Source organism: Bactrocera neohumeralis, chromosome 2 (assembly GCF_024586455.1).
Source record: "Bactrocera neohumeralis isolate Rockhampton chromosome 2, APGP_CSIRO_Bneo_wtdbg2-racon-allhic-juicebox.fasta_v2, whole genome shotgun sequence".
In the NCBI taxonomy this organism is placed as follows: Eukaryota; Metazoa; Arthropoda; class Insecta; order Diptera; family Tephritidae; genus Bactrocera; species Bactrocera neohumeralis.
Genome location: NC_065919.1, coordinates 36,601,862 through 36,625,736, shown reverse-complemented (window position 1 = coordinate 36,625,736; position 23,875 = coordinate 36,601,862). Strand labels below are relative to the sequence as shown.

General features: G+C 36.0%; 1 protein-coding gene across 6 annotated transcripts in view; it reads left to right on the top strand.

Moving 5' to 3' along the window:
* LOC126757388 (cell adhesion molecule Dscam2) overlaps window positions 1-23,875 on the top strand; it is a 167,383-nt gene that overhangs the window by 1,837 nt on the left and 141,671 nt on the right. For all 6 annotated transcript variants that reach the window (XM_050471273.1, XM_050471283.1, XM_050471263.1 and 3 more), the window contains exon 2: window positions 21,705-21,885. In XM_050471273.1, the coding sequence (XP_050327230.1) occupies window positions 21,849-21,885 (37 nt within the window). In that variant the 5' untranslated portion in view covers window positions 21,705-21,848. The remainder of the gene's footprint in view (window positions 1-21,704; window positions 21,886-23,875) is intronic.

The following is a 23,875-nucleotide window of genomic DNA, read 5'->3' as shown; positions in this document are numbered from 1 at the left end:
TGTATTATTTTTTGATTTTTTCTCTAAACGCTGGCTCCGTTGTCAGCGATTTTTGGCAAAAGTTCGCAATCAGTCATCAGAGGGCGCGGCAAAGCATAAAAAAGACTCGAGTGAAGATAGCGTGCAGCTCGTCCCAAGCCATGCACGCTACCACACAAGTACACATAAACGTCGTTATATTTATTTTACAATATTCACGCAGATATCGGCGCAAGCTCCGCCAATGCTGGCATATGCATTTCCAATTTGTGTCGTATCCGCTCGGCGTTTTGTTTGTCTGCGGCGTCGCGTATGCGACAACTCAATAGACAACGGGATCCACCGAGCAACAATCTGGCAGGTTTTGAGTTCTGTCTGCTCCGTTCAGTGCCGGATTAAACTAGCGCGGGGCCTGTAGCAAATTCTGTCAAGGGGCCCTTTGTTTGCTATAGGTTCTCAAGTTTAGGGTATTAAATAAAACAAAATTGTTACAAAAAAGTTTTCTGGATTTATTATGGGCAAGATTAGAGATTTATTGAAAGTATTAATATCGACTTCTTTAAGCAAGTCATGCTCTATATTCAACAAAGTGGGATGATTAAGACGTTCTTTGCCCATCGTGTTCCTTAATTCATTTTTAATACGTTTTAATGTTGAAAAAGAACGTTCGCCACTGCAGTTAGTGATCATGAGAGATAAGTAAATTCGCAAAGCAATTTCTAAGTTTGGGAAACACGATTCTAAAGAATTATTTAATAAAAGTTTATAATATTGCTGTTCCAGAGGCTCCTGTTTCTTGCTGTCAATAACAGTGGTCACATCAGTTTTCAGCAGCTCTGCGAACTGCACTAATTCGCCGCCTAGGCTGTTCTCTAAATCATCTTCGTAAGCACGTACCATACTAGAGGATTTTTCCAAAATCTTTTCTGTTGTAGGAGATTTTAGCTGTCGAAATACTTCAAAAACACTAGTAATTTTATGATATGCTTTCATACGTTTAGTTAAAGCAGACAGTACATTATCAATAATGAGAATAAACACCTCAAATTCGAAACGTTGTCCAGGTGTTTAATTTTCAACAAAGTCGTCGAGTGTAGTAGAGCCGCTGAAATGGTCGTACTTTGTACTTCGCTTGATTCGTCGTGATGTCTGTTGCCAAAAGCCAAAGATCTGACCTACAGTGAAGAATACCACACTGTAGGTCAGATCTTTGGGTCTTGCCTCAATATCTGCAAAAGTGGATCGCATTGCTTGGACGTAGCCATATACTGATTCATAAAGGGCGTATCCCGTATTAAGGTCTTGATCAGACGACTGCAGCGAAGCACTAGTCACTTGCAAGCGTTCTAGGATTCCGTTCCACGTAATTGCCTTATTCTCGTTTCTAACTTATTCATCGTTGAAAGTAGTCCGTAAGCTTTATTACGGCACTCCGCTTTTTGATCCAAGTTATTGAAAATGGCTATCAATACTTGCTTAAAAGTGATAAAACCACATAAAAATGCCTTCGTAGCATCAGCTCGGGCTGACCACCTAGTGTCCAATAACAGTTTCAAAATCGGAATATTTGAAGTAGAATCATTAAGTGCGTTCGTAAGATGACCCTATCGATAGGTAGCAGCGGAAAAAAATGTATAGAGGTTTTCAATGAAATCGAAGAAAAGTAAAATATCTTACCTTAAGTGAAGTTATTCTCGTTGATATTTTTGCCTTTATACATACAAAAACTCTTCTATTGTGTTTTAAAAAAGATAATTGAATGAATTGCACACAGCGCTAACAGTACTCGAAGCAATGTCAACGTTCTTCGTTGTAAGTATTATACCTATACCTACCTTGGTAATTTAAAAATAGTTTAAAATCCATAATATCCAAATGTGCATACCTTAAGCTCTTATTATATAGCAAAAATATTCAACGAAATTACATGTCGACGAACACATAAAATGTGTAGTTTTTAATGGAATAAGTTTTTGTTTATAATATGAATAGTTCATTTTCAAATTACCCGCCTTTTTACTTGAGACTCTGAAACACCTTGCTCTTAAGGCTGGGCTGAACTAAAATTGCTTGCCCTGTTAAGAGGTCAGCGTCCGCTTGGAAAAAGAAATAACTAGATAGAACATTTTAATTACTGTGCTTTATGATATAAAATAATGTTTTTTTATAATATGGAAGGTCACAAGAATATCGCTAAACAATTATTTTTAATAAAAATATTGTAAAATTTAATAATTATACTTATTTTCCTTTGAAGCATAAAAAATCGAGCGATATTCGATAATGATTTTCTTTTTATTTTATTTTATGAAAATATGATACACAAATTAGTGGAGATTAATAAAAAAATGAAAATCTGGACGCTTGAAGGGTAGAAACGCACCTAGTATAGATACTAGTCTAAATATATCGATTATAATATTTATAATTAAACATTAGAACATTGAAGTTAAGAAGTTCGTAAAATGCCTACTTTTTTTTACGATTTAACGTGATGAAATCGAGTTTTAGATTTTCAGGTGGAAGGTGGAAGTGAAGCATAGCCTAAGCGCTTCGCGTTTAAAGCATGCAAGGATATTTTACGCTCCATCTAAATTGATATTTTTTGAATTACGGTAAGTTGGAGCGCGGGGCCCATAGCATTTGCTACTCTTGCTATGTGGCTAATCCGGCACTGGCTCCGCTACTGGCGAGCTTGCTTGTCGTGCGTTATTGAATGATTGAGTGTGTGTTTACTGGTTTGCTCTAGCTAGTCTACGTTCATTCCAGCGAGTGGGTTTTGTTTCAAAGCAGATAAATTGCTTTGGCAATTTGCCAAAAACAATAGAATCACAGTTAGTGCCAAGTTTTGTTGCATTTGCGTATTCTTCACGTTTGTCGACGTTTTCTTTTTTAACAATGGCTAGTTTCGGTGGTCTGCCTTGGCAATGTAGCAGAGATAACAAGCTAATTCCAGCAAATGATTTGTGATTTCTGAAATTATTAAATAATTTTCTGGCATAAATAGCGTAAATTAAAATATGTTTTTAACACGCTTCCTAACTGTTGCATGGCCGAGCTTTGCTTAACAAATACATAAATGTGAGATCATCATAATTCTAAAATGGAATACAGGATTTGAGAAAAAAATTACCACAGGTTTTGACGACCATTTTCTGAATATTCGACATTCTGAATACTCGCAATGTAGTTCTAACACTTTTTGAAGAAATTGATTTTTTTATTCACCTCTTCTATATAATTTTTATACTTTCGGAGCATGTGCTACAAAGAATATCAGTTTCTTTGGCCTAACAATTTTTTGTAACACCTAAAACTAGTCCAGAGAGATATGTATACTGTTCGCTATTAACTGAAATCTTATAAAATGCTATAAGGAAGCTAACAAATACATAAGACACAAAAGGAGATCGCAGTAGTAAACGATACCAGAGGGCTGAATATTTTTAAAAAGTGGGCACGGCCCCGTACTCTTATAGGTTTAAAACACGTATCTCGCAAATCTCTAAAGTTCTATTAACATTATTGCTGAGAGAGAATCCTTTCGCTACCTCCTTAGACGCTGTGAAAATGGGTAAAATCGGATAAAAACCATATAACGGTTCTGATTCTTGCATTTCACTGTAAATAAATTAATAATGAATGAAGTTATCACAACAGATCTTTGCACAAATAGTGCCTTCAGGTTCGTCTTCTCGGATCAAGCGCCTTAAATACCGAAGATATGGACGTGAGTGCCCATGGCTGACTTTTTACAGAAAATATCCAGATAGACCGATATTTTTTTAATTTTTTATATTTTTGCAAAGAGGGTATCCTTGTGTTGAAATGAACAAAATTGGGTTAGCGCCTATAAACCTAAATAAGTATTATAAATCTATGATTTTTGAATTCGTCACTCTAGTTGAGAAGCAGATCAGAGGTTAGTAAAACATGGTTTCAAAATATTGCGAAAGATTTCAATATTAATTATTTGGACTATTCGTGAATGGATAATAATCAAATTGGAACCTTATGAACTTATATAATAGGTCATATACTAAAAATTACGATATTAAAACGAAGAGATTTTGCTAAGATATCTTAAGTATTGATCAATATATACGGTATATAAGTTTAAAAGTTGTATATTAATATTAGTACGATTCTATGCATTTTTGACATTGCCTCATTTTAAAGGAAAATTAGTATGCAAGAGCTAAGTTTAGGTATAACCGCAAATTTCATACTCTTGCAACTTGCAAGGATTAAAGCCAGGGAAGTACCTCAGGTACATAAGCCGTGTTAGTTATATAGGTTCTAAGGCGAGTTTTCACCCGATTTTAATCATTCCAAGCAAAAATATGCACAGTTATGGTATAAGAAAACACGCTCTCTCGATTTTATTAAGATACTCACATATTGGCCGATGCATGTGGTACAAATTCAACGGGAAGTTCGAAAATTTTTATATCAGGCCTACGGCGGAGAAGTATTGACTCCTTTCAAATTGTAGCACACAAACATAATACTGTCACGTTGATCATTATTTTCGGTAAAAAGTCAACTATATGCACTGTAGTCCAAATATTCGGTATCTAGGGGCTTTGAACAGTTTTAGTTGGATTTGTACAATTTTTGGCCACAGGGTGGTTACTTTAAGGGCATTATTCGTGCAAAGTTGTACCCCGTTATATTAATTGCTTCTTGATTTGTACACCAGAAAGGAAAGAATCAGATGGAGCTTAAAATTGTATTATATGGGAGGTAGCTGTGGCTGTAGTCCGATTTCGTCTATTTTTCCATTGTAACATTAAAACGTCAGATAAATGCTTAATACCAAATTTGGTGCTCGGTCCGGCTGGTCTCAAGATATGACACCTAAAACTGGCCGGTACCCATTGCCAAATTTTGAACCCGGCTTCATTAACTATAATATCATCTTGCGGGTAAAATTTATAAAATTTAATGTTTTGGCCGTATTTAGTTATAGATTTATCGTGCCTTAAGGAGTTTTTAACAGTCCCGTTATATGGGGAATCCAACCATTTTCACACTGTCGGTAGGTGCTTTCATAATATTGGTGAATTTGGTTGTTTCACATCAAGTGATTTAAGAGATATCTACATTAAACTTATTAGAGGGCCGGGACATTATAATTATATAATTATAGTTCTATATCTTAAGTGCTTAGTTAGCCTACTTCGTGTTTTACTAGTGCTCGCACAGAGCTATCATTTTCAATCAAACTTTTTATTAAAGGTAGTGAGTTAACGGTATTTTGATTGATTTTAACATAACTTTAATACTGAGAATGAGCGTGTTTTTCATCTGATTTTATCGATTTTTCACGCTGTGAGCAGACGGTATGAATATTTTTTCTCCGCAAGTTTGGTTCACTTAAATATACTATATTAAGCGATTTGTGAGATATGAATTTTAAACCGCTTAGACATCGGCCACGTCTTTCGTTTTTCACTTAATGACGTCTCGTCAAGCTAAATCACCGATTTTGAAAATAAGTACTTCATTGGTGAGGGACCAGACAAGTGCCCGGTGATATAATATTTCGTCAAAAATATTTTTTTTGTTAATGTTATTTTTGGATGAAGTTTAGAGCTTGATAAAATTGAAAAATTATTTTCTCATGAACTACTGCAGATAAATCGATGAAATTTTGTGAACTTAAAGAATAATGTTTTATCACGGCTGTTCAAAAATGAGTGAAAATAATAACGAAATTCGCTACATCTTGAAATTTTTGTATAGTAAGGGAAGAATGCCACGCAAGCCACCAATGAAATTTGTGAAGTTTACGGAGACGATGCTGTCGGTCGGATGTAACACAACAATTGTTCACTCGCTTCTGTTCTGGAAATTTTGATATGAAAGTAGCACCTTGCTCTGGTCGACCTATAGTTGAAAAAGTCGATGAAATTATGGAAAAGATTGACCAGGATCGTCACATAAGCAGCTATGACATCGCTAAGGAACTTAACAGTCATCATCAAACGGTTTCGATCTTTTTAAAAAAGGCTAAGGATACAAAAAGAAGCTCGATGTTTGGAAACTATGTATATGAATTGTGAAAAATTTAATGTACCCAATAAACATCTGCGATTCTTTGCTAAAATGAAATGAAATCGAACCACTTTTGAAGCGAATGGTAACAGGAGACAAAAGGTGCATCAAATACCACAATAATGTGCGAAAAAGATCATGGTCCAAGCGTGGTGAAGCTCAACAAATGGTCGCAAGACCAAGATTGACGCATCGAAAAGTTATGCTGACTGTTTGGTGGGATTGGAAAGGAATCATTCACTATGAGCTGCTCCAGCCTGGCCGAATGATTGATTCTACATTTTACTGTCAACAACTGATGAGATTAAAGCAACCAATCGAAAAAGAGGCCAGAACTGATCAACAGAAAGGGTTTCGTCTTCCATCAGGACATAGACCACACACATTTTAGATGACTCGGCAAAAGCTGGGAGAGCTTGGCCGCGGAGTTTTGATGTATCCTCCACATAGCCCTGACCTTGCACTATCGGACTATCATTTGTTTCGGTCAACGTAGAACTCCTTTAATGGAATAATATTGGCTTCAAGAGAAGCCTGTGAAAATTACTTCTCGCAGTTTTTCGCCGAGTAACCAAAAAAGTTTAATATTGCTGGAATAATGTCTCTTTTTTTGTAAATTTAAGGCTTTATTGTATAAAAACGCTACTACTTTTGACCATCTTTCTGGTAGCATGCGTATTCCGTGACGAAAGAACTCCTCATCTCTCGAGTCGATCCAAGTATCAATCCAATTTTTGACTTCTTCATAAGAACTGAAGTGCTCATTAGCTAGACCGTGTGCATCGATCGGAACAAGTGGTAGTCAGATGGCGCAACGTCTGGAGAATACGGCGGGTGGGGTAAGATGTCACATTTCAGCGTCTCCAAATATTTTTTGACCACTTTTGCGACGTGGCCGTTTTTCTTTTAGTGCTCGGCTCAAACGCATCAATTGCGTTCGGTATCGATCTCATGTGATGGTTTCACTTGGCTTTAGCAGCTCATAATATATTACCCCCAGCCGGTCCCACCAAATGCAGAGCATGACCTTAGCGCCGTGAATGTTCGGTTTTGCCGTCGACGTGGAGGCATGTCCAGGCTTTCCCCATGACTTTCTTCCCTTAGGATTATCGTAGTGGATCCATTTTTCGCCGCCAGTTACAATGCGATTAAAAATCCCTTTCGGTTGTGCCTTTGAAGTAGCTGTTCACATGCAACATGTAACATGTAAGGAACCCAGTTTCCATGTTTCTGAATCGTCCCCATTGCTTTGAGGCATTTTGATACGGCTTGCTGTGTCACTTGCAACGATTCAGCCAATTCTTCTTGGGTTTGAAACGCATCTTGGTCGAGTAATGCTTCCAATTCAGCATCTTCGAAAATCTTCTCCCTTCCACCACCATGCCGGTCTTTGACTTCATAATCACCATTCTTAAAACGTTGAAACCATTCGCGACATGTTCTTTCACTTAGGACAGCCTCACCGTACGTATCCGAAAGCATTCGATGAGCCTCAGCCGCACTTTCTTGGATTTAAAAAAGAAAAGCAAAATTTTCCCGCAAATGTCGAGAATTCGGCTCAAAAAGTGACATTTTCAGTTGACAATAAGTTTGGGATGCAAACAGATCTCTACAAATATTTTGTTGGGTTAGTGTTGACACAAATGTCCAAGATCGATATAAAACGATTTAATGGATTTAATCGACCAGTGCTTGACCCTAGAGACATCTATTGGAAAACGGCGGAAGAAAAGTTGTAGATCTAATAGAAACTTGATTAGAAATACGAAAAGGCTTTTTAGACTACCCAATATTTTTCATACATTTTACAGTTAAACAATTCATAATTTGTATTCGTTCTTCACGCTATAAAAAATTGCAAAGAGTGCCAAAAAAGGGGAATGTTTACCGCGTTTTGTATCATACTTTGCAATATTTTTTAACGTAAAGAACCCATGAAAAGTTATAAATGCTTAACAAAAATGTATGAAAAAATCTATACGGATGACTCGAAAATGGATGATGGAGTTGGTACGAGAGTATACTGTCCAGATTTAGGCATCAGGCTACCTTTTAAGTTGCCGGACCACTGCAGTATATTTCACGCTGAGGCCTTTGCTATTGCGAAAGCTACGGAGCTGGTCTCTAATGCACCTACAGGCAATTCCCGAGTCAACGTCTACGTAGACAGCCAAGCAGCAATTGAACCAGTAACCGCATATCGCATATCGCATATCGGCAAGAAGTGTCTTGGTAAGCATGATAGCACTGGAAAGTGTTGCCAGAAGTAAGCAATTTCACTTCTACTGGGTGGCAGGCCACTAAGGCATCGACAGCACTGAAATTGTGAACGAGATTACCAAGTATGGTGGACGGTTAACATCCGAAAACGTGATCAACATTGGGAAAGCAATGTTTTGTCTATACGACGATTTTGACAGAAGCAGGGTAAAGAAAATCAAAACCCGATGGAACGAGCTATCTGGAACTATACAAAATTCCTGTTGACACTTAATAGAAGAGACTGTCGGAACATGACAGGAATACTAACTGGTCACGGTGCCAACACACGCCCGCAGGATGGGGCTACAGGAAATGTCTAGAGTAAGGCTCCAGGGAAACAATGGAGCATCTCTTGTCTACTTGTCCCGCGTTCGCAAGACTATGCTACAAGCATCTGGGGTTCCCATGGTAAGATCCACTGGTGGAAGTATCGATAGTGAGGCCACAGACTGAACTCCATCTGGTATCGCAAAAAACCAAACTGGTCTATGCGTGGGTTATTGGCCTACTAAATTAACCTTACTTAACCTATAATATAATATATCACCAACATTATTCTTTTAGTTCACAAAATTTAATCGATTTATCTGCAGTAGTTTATGAAAAAATAAGTTTACAATTTTATCAAGCTCTAAACTTCAACCTTCAATAACATTTAAAAAAAAGTGAATTTTGACAAAATATTTATGTCACCGACTATGTGTCTGGTCCCTCACCCAATGTAGTACTTATTTTCAAAATCGGTGATTTAGCGAAATTTTCAGTTCCTACTTGATTTGACCAAAATATCTTCTGTGAATTATATTTTTTTTAAATTTTATTAGAAGGAATCTGGTTATAAACCCATCATTTAAGTAAACCAATTAGTGTGTGCATATTATGTTATATGTATTTTCGTTTAGAAAAGGGTTAAAATGTTTGCTTTTACACCTAATATTTTGATGGTGTTTGAGCCCCAACCGTACTTCAAGTTAGTATATTAGTTTGTATTCTTTGGACTTTTCCACTCAAAGCCTCAACTCAAATGCTAAAAACATTTTTTTATGGCAGCATTCGTTCCGACCGCTTGCTGCTGCTGTCTTCCGGTTTGTGTGCATTTGTATTTTTGTGTATTTTAGATTTTGTATTTATGTATTTCTTATTCTCCAGCCTCTTCGCCTCGTTCACCAACAATGTTGGCTACAAAGTTTTACGTATTATTTACACAACACTCCGGCTCGCTGTTGCTGCCCTCTCCGCTGTGGCCTTTTGATTTGCTAGCCACGTCAACCAGACCATTTCACGTCACGTTCGACATTAATGGGACGTTGCTTTCAAGCTCGTGGTGCGGATAGCTCGAGCAGTTAATAATGTTCGCAATGTATTTGTGCATAAATCCTGGCAAATATTATTAGGTCCTTTTGAAATGCCTTTCAGCGCTGTGACCAAAGCCGGCATTGTTCGCATGCTGAAACTTCGGTTGCAATTGCAATTATTTCGCTCACTAGTGTAAAAACTCTTGCCATTTAACAGCGAACTGCCGGGCGTGAGCCTCAATGAATGATGAATGAGCGCTTGTTAGCCGCTGCTGAAGGTGCTGTTGTGTAAACAGTGGCCCACAAAAGGAATATAGGCGAGGAAAACAAGGGGGTACTTAGAAGAAGAAGAAGTAGAAAAAACTGAGCATGTTATGGACGCTGTGATGGTTGCTGTTTGACGTGAATCGCACTAGCCTTTCGCTCGATAGGTACACATAGGCCAACAGGTCGGCCGTTGGAAGGTGTTGAAGCGAAGTACTGACGACTGAAATTACTAAGATGATGAACGAAGGGATGTTCAGGTTAGTGGTGGTAGCAGAGCTATTGGCATTAGGTGCACTTTACTGTTGCAGGCGGAAATGACACCCTTTGTTACATTGTTTAGGGCCTTTCGGCGTTATTGTTATGTTGTTGTTTTTGTTGTCGCTTGCTTATTGTTTACTTTTTATTTTTGTTGAGGACAAATGTGCATTGAAAGTGCTTAAAAGGTGTTAGTTGAGTGGGCGACAAATATGTCGTTTTATAAAGCAAAAGTACATAGTCAAATATTGATTGTAAAATGTGGAATGGTTTCAGAAAACCAGTAAGTTTCAAAACGTTAAAGAGGACATTTTCCTTTTGTTAATACTTTGTCTTAACCCTTAAGATAAAAATATTTCAGATATTAAGCTCGACAGCTGCAATATAAAGAGATAAATATTTATCATGAGATCAAGTTAATGTTATACTGAGGATAGTCATAAATTGATTCGGTGACTACTTAGTCCAGCCGGAAGTTCTGTTAGAAGATCAGGCCGTTATATACGTAAAACTATAACACATTTTTTAATAAAGTTAACTTGCTGGATAAGCTGGATGACTTAGAAGACGTGAAGCAGATCAGCAATGCTCTATTTGATAATCCTAATATCCGTCAAGAAGTACATTTGTAGTTCAAACACTCTGCTTTCACAGAAGCTCCCAACCAAGTTACTATTGCTGTTGACGACGCCGTTCAAACCAAATGTTTATAGAAACTCTCTAAATTTCTGTGGAGTATTCGACTGGCCATGTGTTCTAATTCCGGGACGGAAATAAAGATAATCGAAGATCCGCTTTACATGCCTTCCAAAACAACCTGTTGGTACTGTTTTACCTCAATTTTAACCTCTTTTTCATAAAAGTGAATAGTGTACGCCTTCACAGGAGAATCTCCATTAAACCATTACAGCAGCTCAATGGGGACCACGTTTAGCCAAGTAATAACATTTTTGGATAATTTGTGGGTGTGTTAACTTCTTTAGAGAGCCTAAATATTTGTATAGCTTTATAATGTATATATATGTATATATAAATAACATGTTTTCTAAACTACTGAAGAGACTTCAATGAAATTTTGCTCACATCATCAAACCATATTTCCCTCTTTTGAATAGTTTATTATGATAGTATTTAATGTACTTATGAAATAGGTCTATGCTCCAGTGGGAGATACAGGAAATGAAGATGCAAGCCACAGAAACGCATTGCCGAATCTATTAGTATAACTATCTCCATTTGATTAAGGTGTAACAAACATCCGTTAGGTGAACACTCTATGTCTCAACACATTGTAACAGTATAAAAATCTATTTCCGATTCGATGTCAAAAGTAAGTACCATCTGTTCAAATTTGACTTGGACTGGTTCATTTAAAATGGTTCGATAATTTGTTTTGCGGTGCAACCATTTTTATGTTCGTGGGAAGTTTGAGCTCCACGTGTCAATTGGTGTGAGTTTGCCATATGTTTGTTTACAAGGAGAAAGGGTTTCCAGGCGAGTTTTACCATCACAAAATTACAAAAATTAACAACAAATTTGCTTGAAATTTGGTGTTTCAATGGATTTACCGTAAAGGAATCGATGAAAGTGAGGCGGAAGTGTTTTGGGAAGTCTGCTTTATCAGGAACACAAGTATTTGAGATGCACAAAGTTCAGTGAAGATCGTGAAGTTATCAAAATCTTGCCTCTTGCGAGTTGCCAATTCACACCTGTTTATGAGGGTAGAGAACTCTGATGACGGTACCATCGAAAAAGATAAAAAAACAAGACTTGAAAATCGTTGTTTTCTCATCAGAGAGAAAACAGAGTATCCTAACAACTCTTATCCATAGACTCAACACATTTTAATTAATGTTTTAGGTATGACATTCATGAAACGCATCATTATTGGTTATGACACCTTGGTTTATGAATATGATCCAAAAATGAGCAGAAACCGAAAAACCAAAAATCGTCGAACTATAAACGACAACGCTTCGACAGGGAAGCTTATAACAAGTGTATGAAAAATTTTGTGAAGCGTTGGCATGTTTCAATTGGCTTCAAACAGAATTTCTAAGGTGATAATAAAGATTTGTTAACGTTTCACGTGATAATATTGTATTTTTGATAGTCCGAGTTCTATTTTGAACAAATATTATAGTATACATTTCAAAGCAGTCCACTATTCTGAATATTGGGGCGTCCCTTTCTTTTGTAGAGTACATGTATAGTTTATACACATAAATACATATATCAGTCAAAATGTCAGACATCTTAATGAAATTTTTGTGGGCCAATATTGATTTTGAACGTAACATGTTCAAAATAATCCACAGATCGCACCAAAGAGCGGATATTGGTGAAGTCTTAAGAACAATTAACTTGCAATCTCTTAGCTTGGTGTGGAAGCTTTTCTTACAGTTATTGGTGAATTGATTAGTGCACTTGAAAATTATATTTCCGCTTACGAGTTGGTTTACCAGCGACTTAGTTTTATAGTTGAGCTAATACGCATGGAATTAGATGATATCGACTAGAACGCTAAGAAATTTGTGGAAACATGCCCAAAGAAAAGAAGCCTCCTTAAGGAATGAGATCATCCAACTACTATAGGAAAAAATTCACAGTTATAACCGTGTTAAAATAAATTATGGAATAATTTTTGATGTGTATATAATTATGACCGCAAAAAAGGGGTCCCACACATATCCTGGCACTGTTAATACCATATACCATATACCATATATACAAATTTATACCACATTCATCACATCCAAGTAGGAAACATTAGAGGCACATAATTTACTTCCAGACGTTTCTATTTTACATATTAAAACAATGTGTTCTGAACGCACATACGTTTTCTTTAAAATAAAATATATGTTGAATAAAATAAGTGGGATCCATGTATTTCGTCATTTCCTTGACCGTAAGCCACCAACACTAACCAGTGGCAGCCATTAAAATAGTTATAATGGAGTATGCGCTTAGCAATTTAACAAAAAAGGTAATGTTAATTGAAATGATTCAACAACTCGGCTCAACTCATTCTTAACACCTTCAGTATGCTGATTCAAAAAGAATACACACGCTCACTCTCTGATGCAATATGCGTATGAATAAATATGTATGTATGTGTGTTCGCATTACTTCTGCGGTTGGGATTATAAGCGTTGTGGGCGTCGTATGCGGTTTAGAGAATAGAATGCAATATGCGGCCGAATGGCGGAGCCTCCCAAAAGAATCCATTACGAGTAAACTGAGTAACTGCCACACGCCACACGCCGCATTCAGACACTACTACAAGCAACATACTCGATTAATCCCATATAGCGCCATGGCTGCGCAGAGCTTGAAGTGTACTTAGAGCAGCACTTGCTCCATTGTGCTTGGTGCGGCGTGCGTCCGACACGTACAATGATAAAGCCGCCGTGCCAATGGGTGTGTGGAAGTGCTTTTACTCAGGTGCATGCGCCCAAGTATGTGTGTAGTATTAACTTGAATGCAAAGAGTTACCAACACTGCTTTTCTTAATGCTTCGTCACATACACGTGTACATGGGTAGCATTTAAGTGCCTAAATATGTATATACATTTGTATCTAAGCATATTTCAATGGAGTTGCATGCACTTTGGCGCATGGTGGGCGTGCTGACTGTTGCCGCACGTCCAACTTTATGCATGTGTATGTTGGTGTGACTGTTGATGTTGAATAAGTGTACTTAGAGTTGAAAAGTTTTTGTGGTTCAGTTATTTGTGGTGTGGGTAGGTGTGTAGGTGCTGAACTGTCGAGGCAATCGCTATGGTGTTACTGTTTGAGTTAAACGTATTTAATACTCGCCTGAGGAAAAGTAGTTTTCAGTTTCACGTTGGATTAGCTCCGCAAAACAATTATTTTTGATGGAATTCTAAAATTATTTTGTGGGATTAATGCACACAAAACTGTATTACACACTCAAAGCTACCAGTGTTCAAATTACCAATGGCTCTGCTGTTAATAACATATTAATTTGGATATTGATAAAACTTGGTATGCGGGTTTCGGGGTACAAAAAAAATTCCAGGTTCGTAGATGGGCGTAATCGGACAAGTGCCACGCCCATAAATCGCCATTAACCGAAAGCGTATAAAGTACCATAACTATGCACTAAATTAAGATATAAAACTATAATTTAAAACAGAGGATCGCAGTAGTAAGGGGCAGATGTGGGCAAAAAATTTTGGAAAAGTGTGTGTGGCCATGCCCTCTAATAAGTTTAATGTACATATCTCCTAATCTATTAAAGCTACAACAACCAAAGCGGAAATATCATAAGACGGTATATGAAAACGGATGAAACCCCCGTTCACTCCCCATATAACGCTGCTGTTTAAAACTACTAAAAGCGTAATAAGTCAATAACTAAATATGCCACCTTATGAACAAAAAATTTTCAAATCCAATCATAACTCTTCAAGCCCCTAGGTAACGAGTATTTGGACCACAGTACCTATAGTTGACTTTTGATTGAAAATATCGGCCAATGTGTGAGGTATATAATTGATATTCAGAGATAATCCTTTTCTTTCAATAGTTTGTCTGTATGTCAAAAATTGGTTGAATCAGGCCAATACTTCTTATAATATAAAGATTTTCGAACTACCGATGACTTTGTACCGTATAAGAGAGAATAATAATGTTTCTTTATGTTTTAAAATATATACATATGAGCGTATACTTGACGTAGTCCCATATAACTTATATCAAAATTTACGAACATCCCCCTGACTTTACTCTATATGATTGCATTTTTAGTATGTGGACTATTAGTAGTATGTGATATTGTGTAAAAGAGATAAAATCCAATATTTCCTTTTTTTAGTAACTTTATGCCGAATATGTCAGTCAGTGTATGAGTTATATAAAGTATGTGTATGTATCTCTAAAAGTCCTTAGATTCCTCTGTTAGACGCTTTACACCTTTAGGTATTTCCTTGGCTTTAATTCTTGCAAATTGCAAGAGTGTAAAATATTCGGTTGCACCCGAACTTAGCCCTTCCTTACCTGTTAATTTTAAGTATGTTTGAAGTTGATTAAAACTTACAGTACTTAATTATCCGTTAACGTCGGATTTCTGATCGCTATGAAGCTTTAAAATTTTATGTTTGCTTAAGTTTTTAAGTAAAATTACTTTACAAAATATCCAGAAATTATGCTGATGGCATTGGGCTCTGTTCAATTACATTACAGTAACTATTTTTGGGGAAAAAGAATCGAGATGTCTATTTGCCTTTAAGCAAGCTCTTGACTTCTTATCCTAACTAGGTGGTATTCCTTTGTAAATTCTTCGATTTGGGTAATTTTTTCATATATCTAAGGAATTGTACATATAGAAATCGACCACACCTAAATTCGTTGCACAAACTATCACTAGTCAAATAACTTCTTCTCTTCGACGACTTCTTAGATAACTCTTTCTCAGTACAAGATTACTTGAATTTGTGAGCTATGTTTCAAATGTTCACAGACTTCATTCCCTTTCAGCCCTTACATTTTAATTAAATACCTTTTTATTTCAGAAAGAGAATGCAACGGATTGAATTGATATCTCCGCAGGTATTCTGCAAAGAAGTCATCTTGGTCAGATTCTGCTCTTTTAATTATAAAAAGGAAGATAAAATATTCACACATTAATTATGTGACGTCGTGGTAAAAATCTTTAAATACTATGTTTTAATGGACAAAAGCTTAAAATAAGGTATAAATAAATTAAAAATCCTATTTCCCCAAGCTTAACAGGGTATACAAAACTATTTGCTTTGGTGCCGCTAATTCTATGCTCGCAAGATGTTGGGTGAATTCAAAATCTTGAAGCAGCAGTGGAGCGGCGTAAGGCATAAACATAGTAAAATCTCGGAACCCAGGGACAGTCAATGAATCCGTATAACAAGTGTTTGACTGCATTATTAAAACCGCAAATAAAAAAGTTAAAAAAAACAAAAAATTGGCCGATCTCGATTTTTTTTTCGTATTATTGTTTTTTAAAACATATTATTGTATTGGATCCAAATGTACTGGAGAATACAATATTATCCTCATAATGATTCGTTAACCTCATTTTTATTGTTTTATCGTCAGGAATATGGTCAATTGTTACAATACTTTTTAATTCTGCCAGTGAAAACTGACAGTCATCGTTTTCTTCAATATCATATATTTGAAAATCTGCTCCTTTGCTGCATCTACTTGTGTTGTGATTGGATGAATTTTTTTCTCTCTTTGGGTCTGTTTTGCGGTATTTTTTAAACGCATATAACAATCCGCGTGATACTAAGTTTCCTGAGCTGCTAAATCTAACACGCCTACAATTCTTTTATGGATAGTGCGACAATATTCACTTCTCTCTTCACTTATTAAATTTCATATCGTTTTCTTGAAATCAGAAGTAGTTACGTAGCTGATTTGTTGTCTTGACGATTTGGATTTTCTTTTTTCCTTCATTTCATCCGCTGTTTTTTCACATAAAAAGCATCTACATTTCCAATCAAAATCAATTGAAGTAGCCGCTCGAAGTTTTTTTGTTTTAGGTGGAGAGCATGCTGGTGTGGTGTTTTTTTTTTAAATAAGAATGAATACACCCTTTATTGATATATTTTTGTCTGCATACTGAATGCACGTAGACAAATTCGCAAGTATTTAACTACTGAGAAAGTCCATCCGCTCCTTCTGCAGAAGCAGCTTTCAGTTGATATTCCTCTAGTAACTTTTATAATATCTCCTAGTTCGGAGATTAATTCAGAACTACATCCGATTTTGTCACAAATGAGGCAATCATTACTTATTTTATCACTATTCGATGGTTCTCCCATTTTTATACGAGGCTGTAACAACAAATATTACTAATATTAATAACTAACCTTTGTGTCATAATTAATGATGTATATTATTAAATTTGACTATTACATTCTAACTTTCAAAATCGATCTATTATAAAATATACGATTGAGTATTCACTATTGTTTGAAAATCATCTAATATAAATAAAGAACAAATACTTACTATCTATGCCACTATTTTCAAACTTTGTAAAACTCAGTAATGTTCAGTTATTAATTTTTATCGCGCTCACTCCACAATAATGTATGTATATATTAATTTTAAATAAACAATAATTAGAAATAATTTTTTTTCGGAGCGAACAACAACAGCTACGTATTAAGCCTAGCATGTTGCCACGTGTACTATTCTGTTAGGGCCCGCATTAACAACACTAAACAGCTGCTTTTGTCCCCTCTATTCCCCTCCTCGACCTTTATTTTTATACCTGCAGTCCCTTAAGAACTAAGATCAAGTTTGTAATAGCTCTTTTTTTAAATATAATTTTAAACTATTATAAATTAAAGAAAACTCCAAAAAATTAATAAATATTTATAATAATAATTAAAAATTGAGAACGCACAAAATATTTTTTTAACATTTTTCTATATACTAATAAAAACACATTTCCAAAGTTTTGTAAAGATTCATTGACTGGCCCTGGATTCCGAGGCATAAACGTTTCGGCGCTCCACTATTTGTATGGATTGACAATAACCTGAAAAATGTATGTATTCTAACCGTCTGCTAAAATATCTCCTCCGTTTTCAGATGACGTGCAATCTATTTTTATTCAAGTTCTTTTAGATCTATCAGATTTGTTTTCTGTTAAATGTTAAAAGCGTTTCCAATATTTCCCCAAGATATTTTAAGTGAAATGATTAGAGACCTTAACCTTTCAAAAGAACGATCTGTGATACCAACATCTAAACTTAAAGAGATAAATTATATTGTGGTCGGGAAAATAATTTCTGAAAAATTTTTAGCTCACAATTTATATAGCTTATTGTAACAGCATTGATGGTCTTTTATTGAAACTGAAGCTCTCAAAGTACAAAGCTGTAGAATGGAGGTTGTTTATGCATAGATTTAAGTAAAGTTTAAAACTACTAATTAATTTTGGCAATAAACGTGCAGCTGTGCCTATTGGCCAACGAAATTAAACAAGTATTAAAAATAGAGTCTACTTGTAGTTAAAGAAAATGTGCTCGGAGAATCAATGGGTTACATGGGTCGATTTAAAAATGGTCGACTTTCCATTAGATCAACTTTGAACTCATTTATCAGACTGCCTTTATATTCTATGTATAAAAATTGATCGTTATAAAATTGGAGTTGTGCCTAGTGCCTAGTGTTAAGTATAACGTATGATGCGATTAGTAACTCCTCATCTCCCTATCCTCCCTTTTTGCGTTAAAACACGGTGAACTGCTTTTTCGTTTATTTTGTAAACATGTTTTTTCAGTTATTTACAGAATACGTAAGATTTGCGTCATCGTCGAATAACGATGCGAGTTTTTGCTCACAATAACACTTAGCACATTTATTCAACTTGAAAGCGTTCTTTTCATATTTTAAAAGCGGCAAAGGAAATATTATCATGACACCCGCTAGAGTTACATAAATACAAATATGTACATACGAGTATTAGAGCGGGTAGATTTTTTTTTAGCTCGCTATGAAAAAATGTTCTACGGATTATTTTGAGCAACATTACCTGTGAAACCGTGGGACTAAAGCTGGTTTTGAAGAAGCGGTATTTCTATTAACACCCTTTTAAGTACATAATTCGCCCCCTACAAACGAACCCGTTCTAATAGATACATGTGGTACATATACATAGGTAACGACACGTATTTCCAGTGAGATTTTATTTATTCATTTTTGTGCTTTTGTAAGAATGCGTGTTTGTAACTTAGTGCGCAATCGTGATACCCATTTAGCCTTTGTGTTGTAAATCTGTCGTCCTTTCGGACCGGAAAGTTCACGTCCATCAAAAGTCACATGAATTCATTCAATCTATGCTTTTGTTTAAGTACATACTATGTGTGTATGTGTTTAATTGTTTACATTTTGAGCTTTTGTTGAAATTTCGCCTTTAGCGATTTTTCACAGAGGACATGTGTACGTAACAAAAGGCGCCTGCTCTTCATCCACCTACACGCATCCAGTTGTAGTGCGCCTATAATCACACTATATCTCACTCGGCTGTTTATTTGCGTAAATTTTAATGAGCTCGTATTTTTCTAACAATCGTTAGTGTTGCTGTTGTTACAAATACCTATGTACATACATTGTTATTGCTTTCGCTGTTTCGTTCTCTCTTATGGCCTTCGTAGACACTGTTTTTATTTAAAGCAGATTCAATTGATGCTCAACTCTTTTCGATTGTGTGGATATGTGCACAACCTGTGTAGCGGATTTTTCTGCTCTTTGTGTGGCTACGCATTATTCGAACGACAAAACTTATTGAGTTTCCTGGATCAGAGGTATTTTATGACTTCGCTTTGACTTTGGACGCATATTTCTCAGAATTGTTCACTCTAAAAAAGTGCCCAGTGTAACAAAATCGTAACTCACACCGGCGAGGTAGTACGAGGATTTAAACCTGATTTTGCCATGAAATTCGCATTTTTTTGTATATTTGTATATCTCGTAAATGACGATAGCTCTTGTTCATCACAAACTTGTAGGGAATTTTATTTGCTACAAAAAAGGTCCGAGGTCAATAACGCTCATCATCATTAATACTTCTCGATATATTCGCCTTTTTAAGTAAGGCTTTATAGAATTTTCATAGATGGTATGTAATAAAAAATGTTGTAGTGGCGAGCTTTAATTTATGCAACTTTAACAACATTTGTACATCCCACACCCCCGATGGCTTACTATTTTCCAATAAAAAATAAATTTGCTATGAAATTCATTTCAAAGTACACAAAAAAATATTTATCATAAGTCAAATTTTCCCAACAAATATCGGGTTGTTATTTCAATTCCAACAGTAGTCTAGAAGTTACTTCGGTTTGTTAATTTACTCAGAAAATGACACAAATAATTTTGCTCCCCTGGATAACTTTGATATTTTCAAATGCCCTGATTACGATGAATTTCTTGATGAACGTATTGATTGTGCCCTCTTTTATGATTGTGCTTGTTGGATATAAAATTTATTTTTCCAGTCATGATTAGGGTTATGCGCACCTATTTCACGCATACAAACATCACTTGATCTCAACTCTCAGAGTCCTTACCGAAAATGGGTGCAAAAGTATGCGACAGTTTTCAAACTGCTAATAAAACTCAAATTTGGAGATATCACCACGTACAGTCTGCAAAGGGTTTTACTTAACGAAAATCTCGCATTCGTTCCATAAATAATTTATTTAGACAACTCAGAAACAATGATGTCGCCGAAGGCTCAGATGTCGATATTGTCTGCCAATGAAAGTGAATGGGACAGTGGAACTTACTCTCTAAAGTTATTTTATGAAAATGAACTCAATAATTTAATCCGTTTCCAAGTTAGGAATGATATATCAATTTTTCAAAGTCTTAATTAAATTTGCAGAAAATGTAGAAAAACTACTACGGCTAAAAAATAGCTAACGTTTTTTCCAGTCTTCTACACAGTTGTTAAAGTCAATTTTTGGAGTGGCCTCACGCGAGTCATGTTTAATGTCTTTAATTCACTCAAAACGGTTTCCCCGGATCGGTCGTTTGAGTTTGCTGAATAGCCAGAAGTCACTCAAAGCTAAATAAAATAAACACGATGGTTGCGGCACGATATTGATTGAAAATTTGGCGAAAAACTCACGAAGAATCAATGCAGTATGCGATGGTGTAATGTCGTGGTACAAAAACCAAGAGTTGTCATCCTTAATTCCGTCCTTTTTTACGAATAGCTTCGCGAAAACGACGCATAACACTAAATTAGTTTTTTTTTTGTTGACAGTTTGGCCGGTCGGAAGAAATTCGGAGTAGACCACATCTCAATAATCGAAAAAACCTTAATTTTTTTGGCACGGCACGTCACTTTTTTTCTGGCTTCGGCTCACCTTTGCCACGTTATTCGGCTGATTGATCGTCTGTTTCTGGGTTGTAAACATAGATCAAAGACTCATCGTGAGTTATAATACGCTTCAAAGAATTGTTTCACAACGTTAACGCAACGCTTTTTTCGAAAAAATTTAGTGACTTTGGAACCAATAGAGGTTTCACTTTTCTTAGGTCCAAATGTTTTCACTGATCCTTTCGATATTCAAACGATGCCAATAAGATATCTGCTTCTTAATCGTCGATCCTCAAGCGCCAATTCCTTTATTTTATTGACATGTTAACTATCAGTCGGACTTTCTTTGAATAATTTATATTAATCAAAATCACTTGCTGGCGGCAAAAAATTATCACCAACATTCTGAGGCCTTTTCCAACATTCTGAACACCAGAATTTTCGGATAATCCAAAATCGATCTAACATAAAACTACTGTAAAAGAGTGTAAGTATTACAATAGAACAAGGAGCATGAAGTCCTCCTATACTTTAGGGCACTGAAAGAAATTGATTAGGATAATAAACATTACATAAAGTCTACATAAACTTCCCACTTATAAATTTGGGAACAGCAGTAATTTTTAAAAATATGTACTTATCATACTGTATATGCATATAGATTTTTGTATTTATATATTGTATTTTCTAACAACAAAAGTCATATGACAATCAAATGCAAATTTGTATTTTTTCAGCACTCTACGAAATTACAGAAAATGCCATATAATTGAAAGCAAAACTGCAATAAAAGACGAAAGTTAACCAAAGAACGGTCTGAGTTCTAACCGCTGTAGACAAACAGAAAATTAAAGGAGGCGAACACATTCATATGAACAAGGATGGGCGTGCTGCTGCAAACAGTATATAAGACAAAAAGTAAGTTAGATGTCAAGAAAATATATAATATGCTATACGAGTAATAAAGATGATATATAAGTGTGCAGATGAAGTACTCTTGTTCCTTATTACGCACACCCATCAGTGAAAAGAACTGATTTAAGCGACTTTATAAATAGTTTAACATGCTTGTTTTGAGGGGTTAAGTTCTGGTGCAACCTTAAATTTTTTTTTACTTTTGTAACTTGCAAGAATCGAAGCCAAGGAAATACCTAAAGGTGCAAAACTGATCAGAATTCAGCAATTTTATTTATACACGGTTTGTCCGGAAAGTAATGGGACTGAGTCGAATTAAAAAAATGTATTGAACCAATCGTTACAATTCTTTAAAAACTTTCACAATAGGCTCCTTCTGCGTCGATCCAGCGCGATTTCCCAACATTGAAGGCGTCACGGAAGGTATTCTCCGGAATAGCCTTGAGAGCCGATGTCATGCTGCTTAGATTCCCTCTGTCATCTCAAAATGGCGTGTGTCACTCGGAAGATTGCCTCCTTGTCTCGGGTTCATACTCAAGGATTCATAACTCGTCACCTGTGAGTACGTTATTCAAAAATTGGGGGTCACTTTCACACATGTTCAACTTTTGGGACCATCTTCGCGCACACCTTGCGCATGTTCAAGTGCTCCGTCACAATGCCTTGCACCACAGATTTTGATAAATTTAACATCAGGACAATTAAACGAATACTTAGTCGACGGCCTGAGTTCAAAACTTTGCGCACACGAGTCACATTGTCGGTGTTTGTCGAAGTCACAGGTCTCCCAGCACGGTCTTCATCAGCGACTTCTTTCCGGCCCTCCAAAAAGGCTTGGTGCCACCGAGCGTGCTTGCTCATATCAAACGTCTCTATCGCAGATTTACCGAGTTTATCGCGTACTTCTGCTCTAACGAACGCTGCATTTGCGGCTTGCACCACTTATAAAAACACGTCGCTCGAAAATGTTTGTCCTGATTCTCCAGGTGCTCGGAGACAACCGCTCGTTTGTTAGCTAGGAATGCCCTCTACCGAATCCAGTAGTGCGCGCACGCTCTGAAGTACAGTCGCGGCGGAAGAAAATCTATCTATCCTCTTACTTTCCGGACAAACCCACTATATATATATATACTATATAACTATATATATACAACTTATACACTGACTGACATGTTCAACATAAAGTTTGTTAGAAAAATGAAAATCTTTATACATATGCGGTATATGGGATTAGGGGGTAGTATAAACCAGATTTTATTTAATTTTGCTCAATACCAAATACTATTAACATGCCACATACTAATAAAATGCTTCCTGAGATTCATTGAGGTACCTCACATATCATCACCAAGGTCCAGTTTTTGCTCATTTTAGCTATTTTAGGCACAAAGGTACACTGTTATGAGAAAAATGCACCACTACTCCCCATATAACGGTACTGTTAAAAACTATAATATATCAATAACTAAATACGCCAGAGACTTTAAATTTTACAACCGAGATGATGGTATGACAAGAACAAATAAAGAAGGAGTTAATGTAATGAGATAAATTAAATTCTCATCTGATAGTAGTTTTTTTGCGTTACAAATGGGTTGAATCGAACCAATACTTCTTCTAGCCCCCATATACTTAATATAAAGATTTTCGAACTCCTGGGTTACCTTATATCGTATACATATATCAGCCAAAATCTGAGTTAATTTAATGAAAATGAGACAGCGTAAGAGCATATTTTTCACATAACAGTGTATCTTTGTGCCTAAAATAGCTAAAATGAGCAAAAACTGAACCTAGACCCTATATAATTAATAGTATCAGGATTTTCGATCATTCGGCTGACTTTACTCCATATGATTGGTAATTGTATAGTATGTGAGGTACTTTATGAAACCAAGGGAACATTTTTTGTGTGTGGAATGTTAATACGAGTAGTACTATGTGATATTGGCAGAAATAGATAAAATCGGGTCGATATTAAAGTCGATACTTA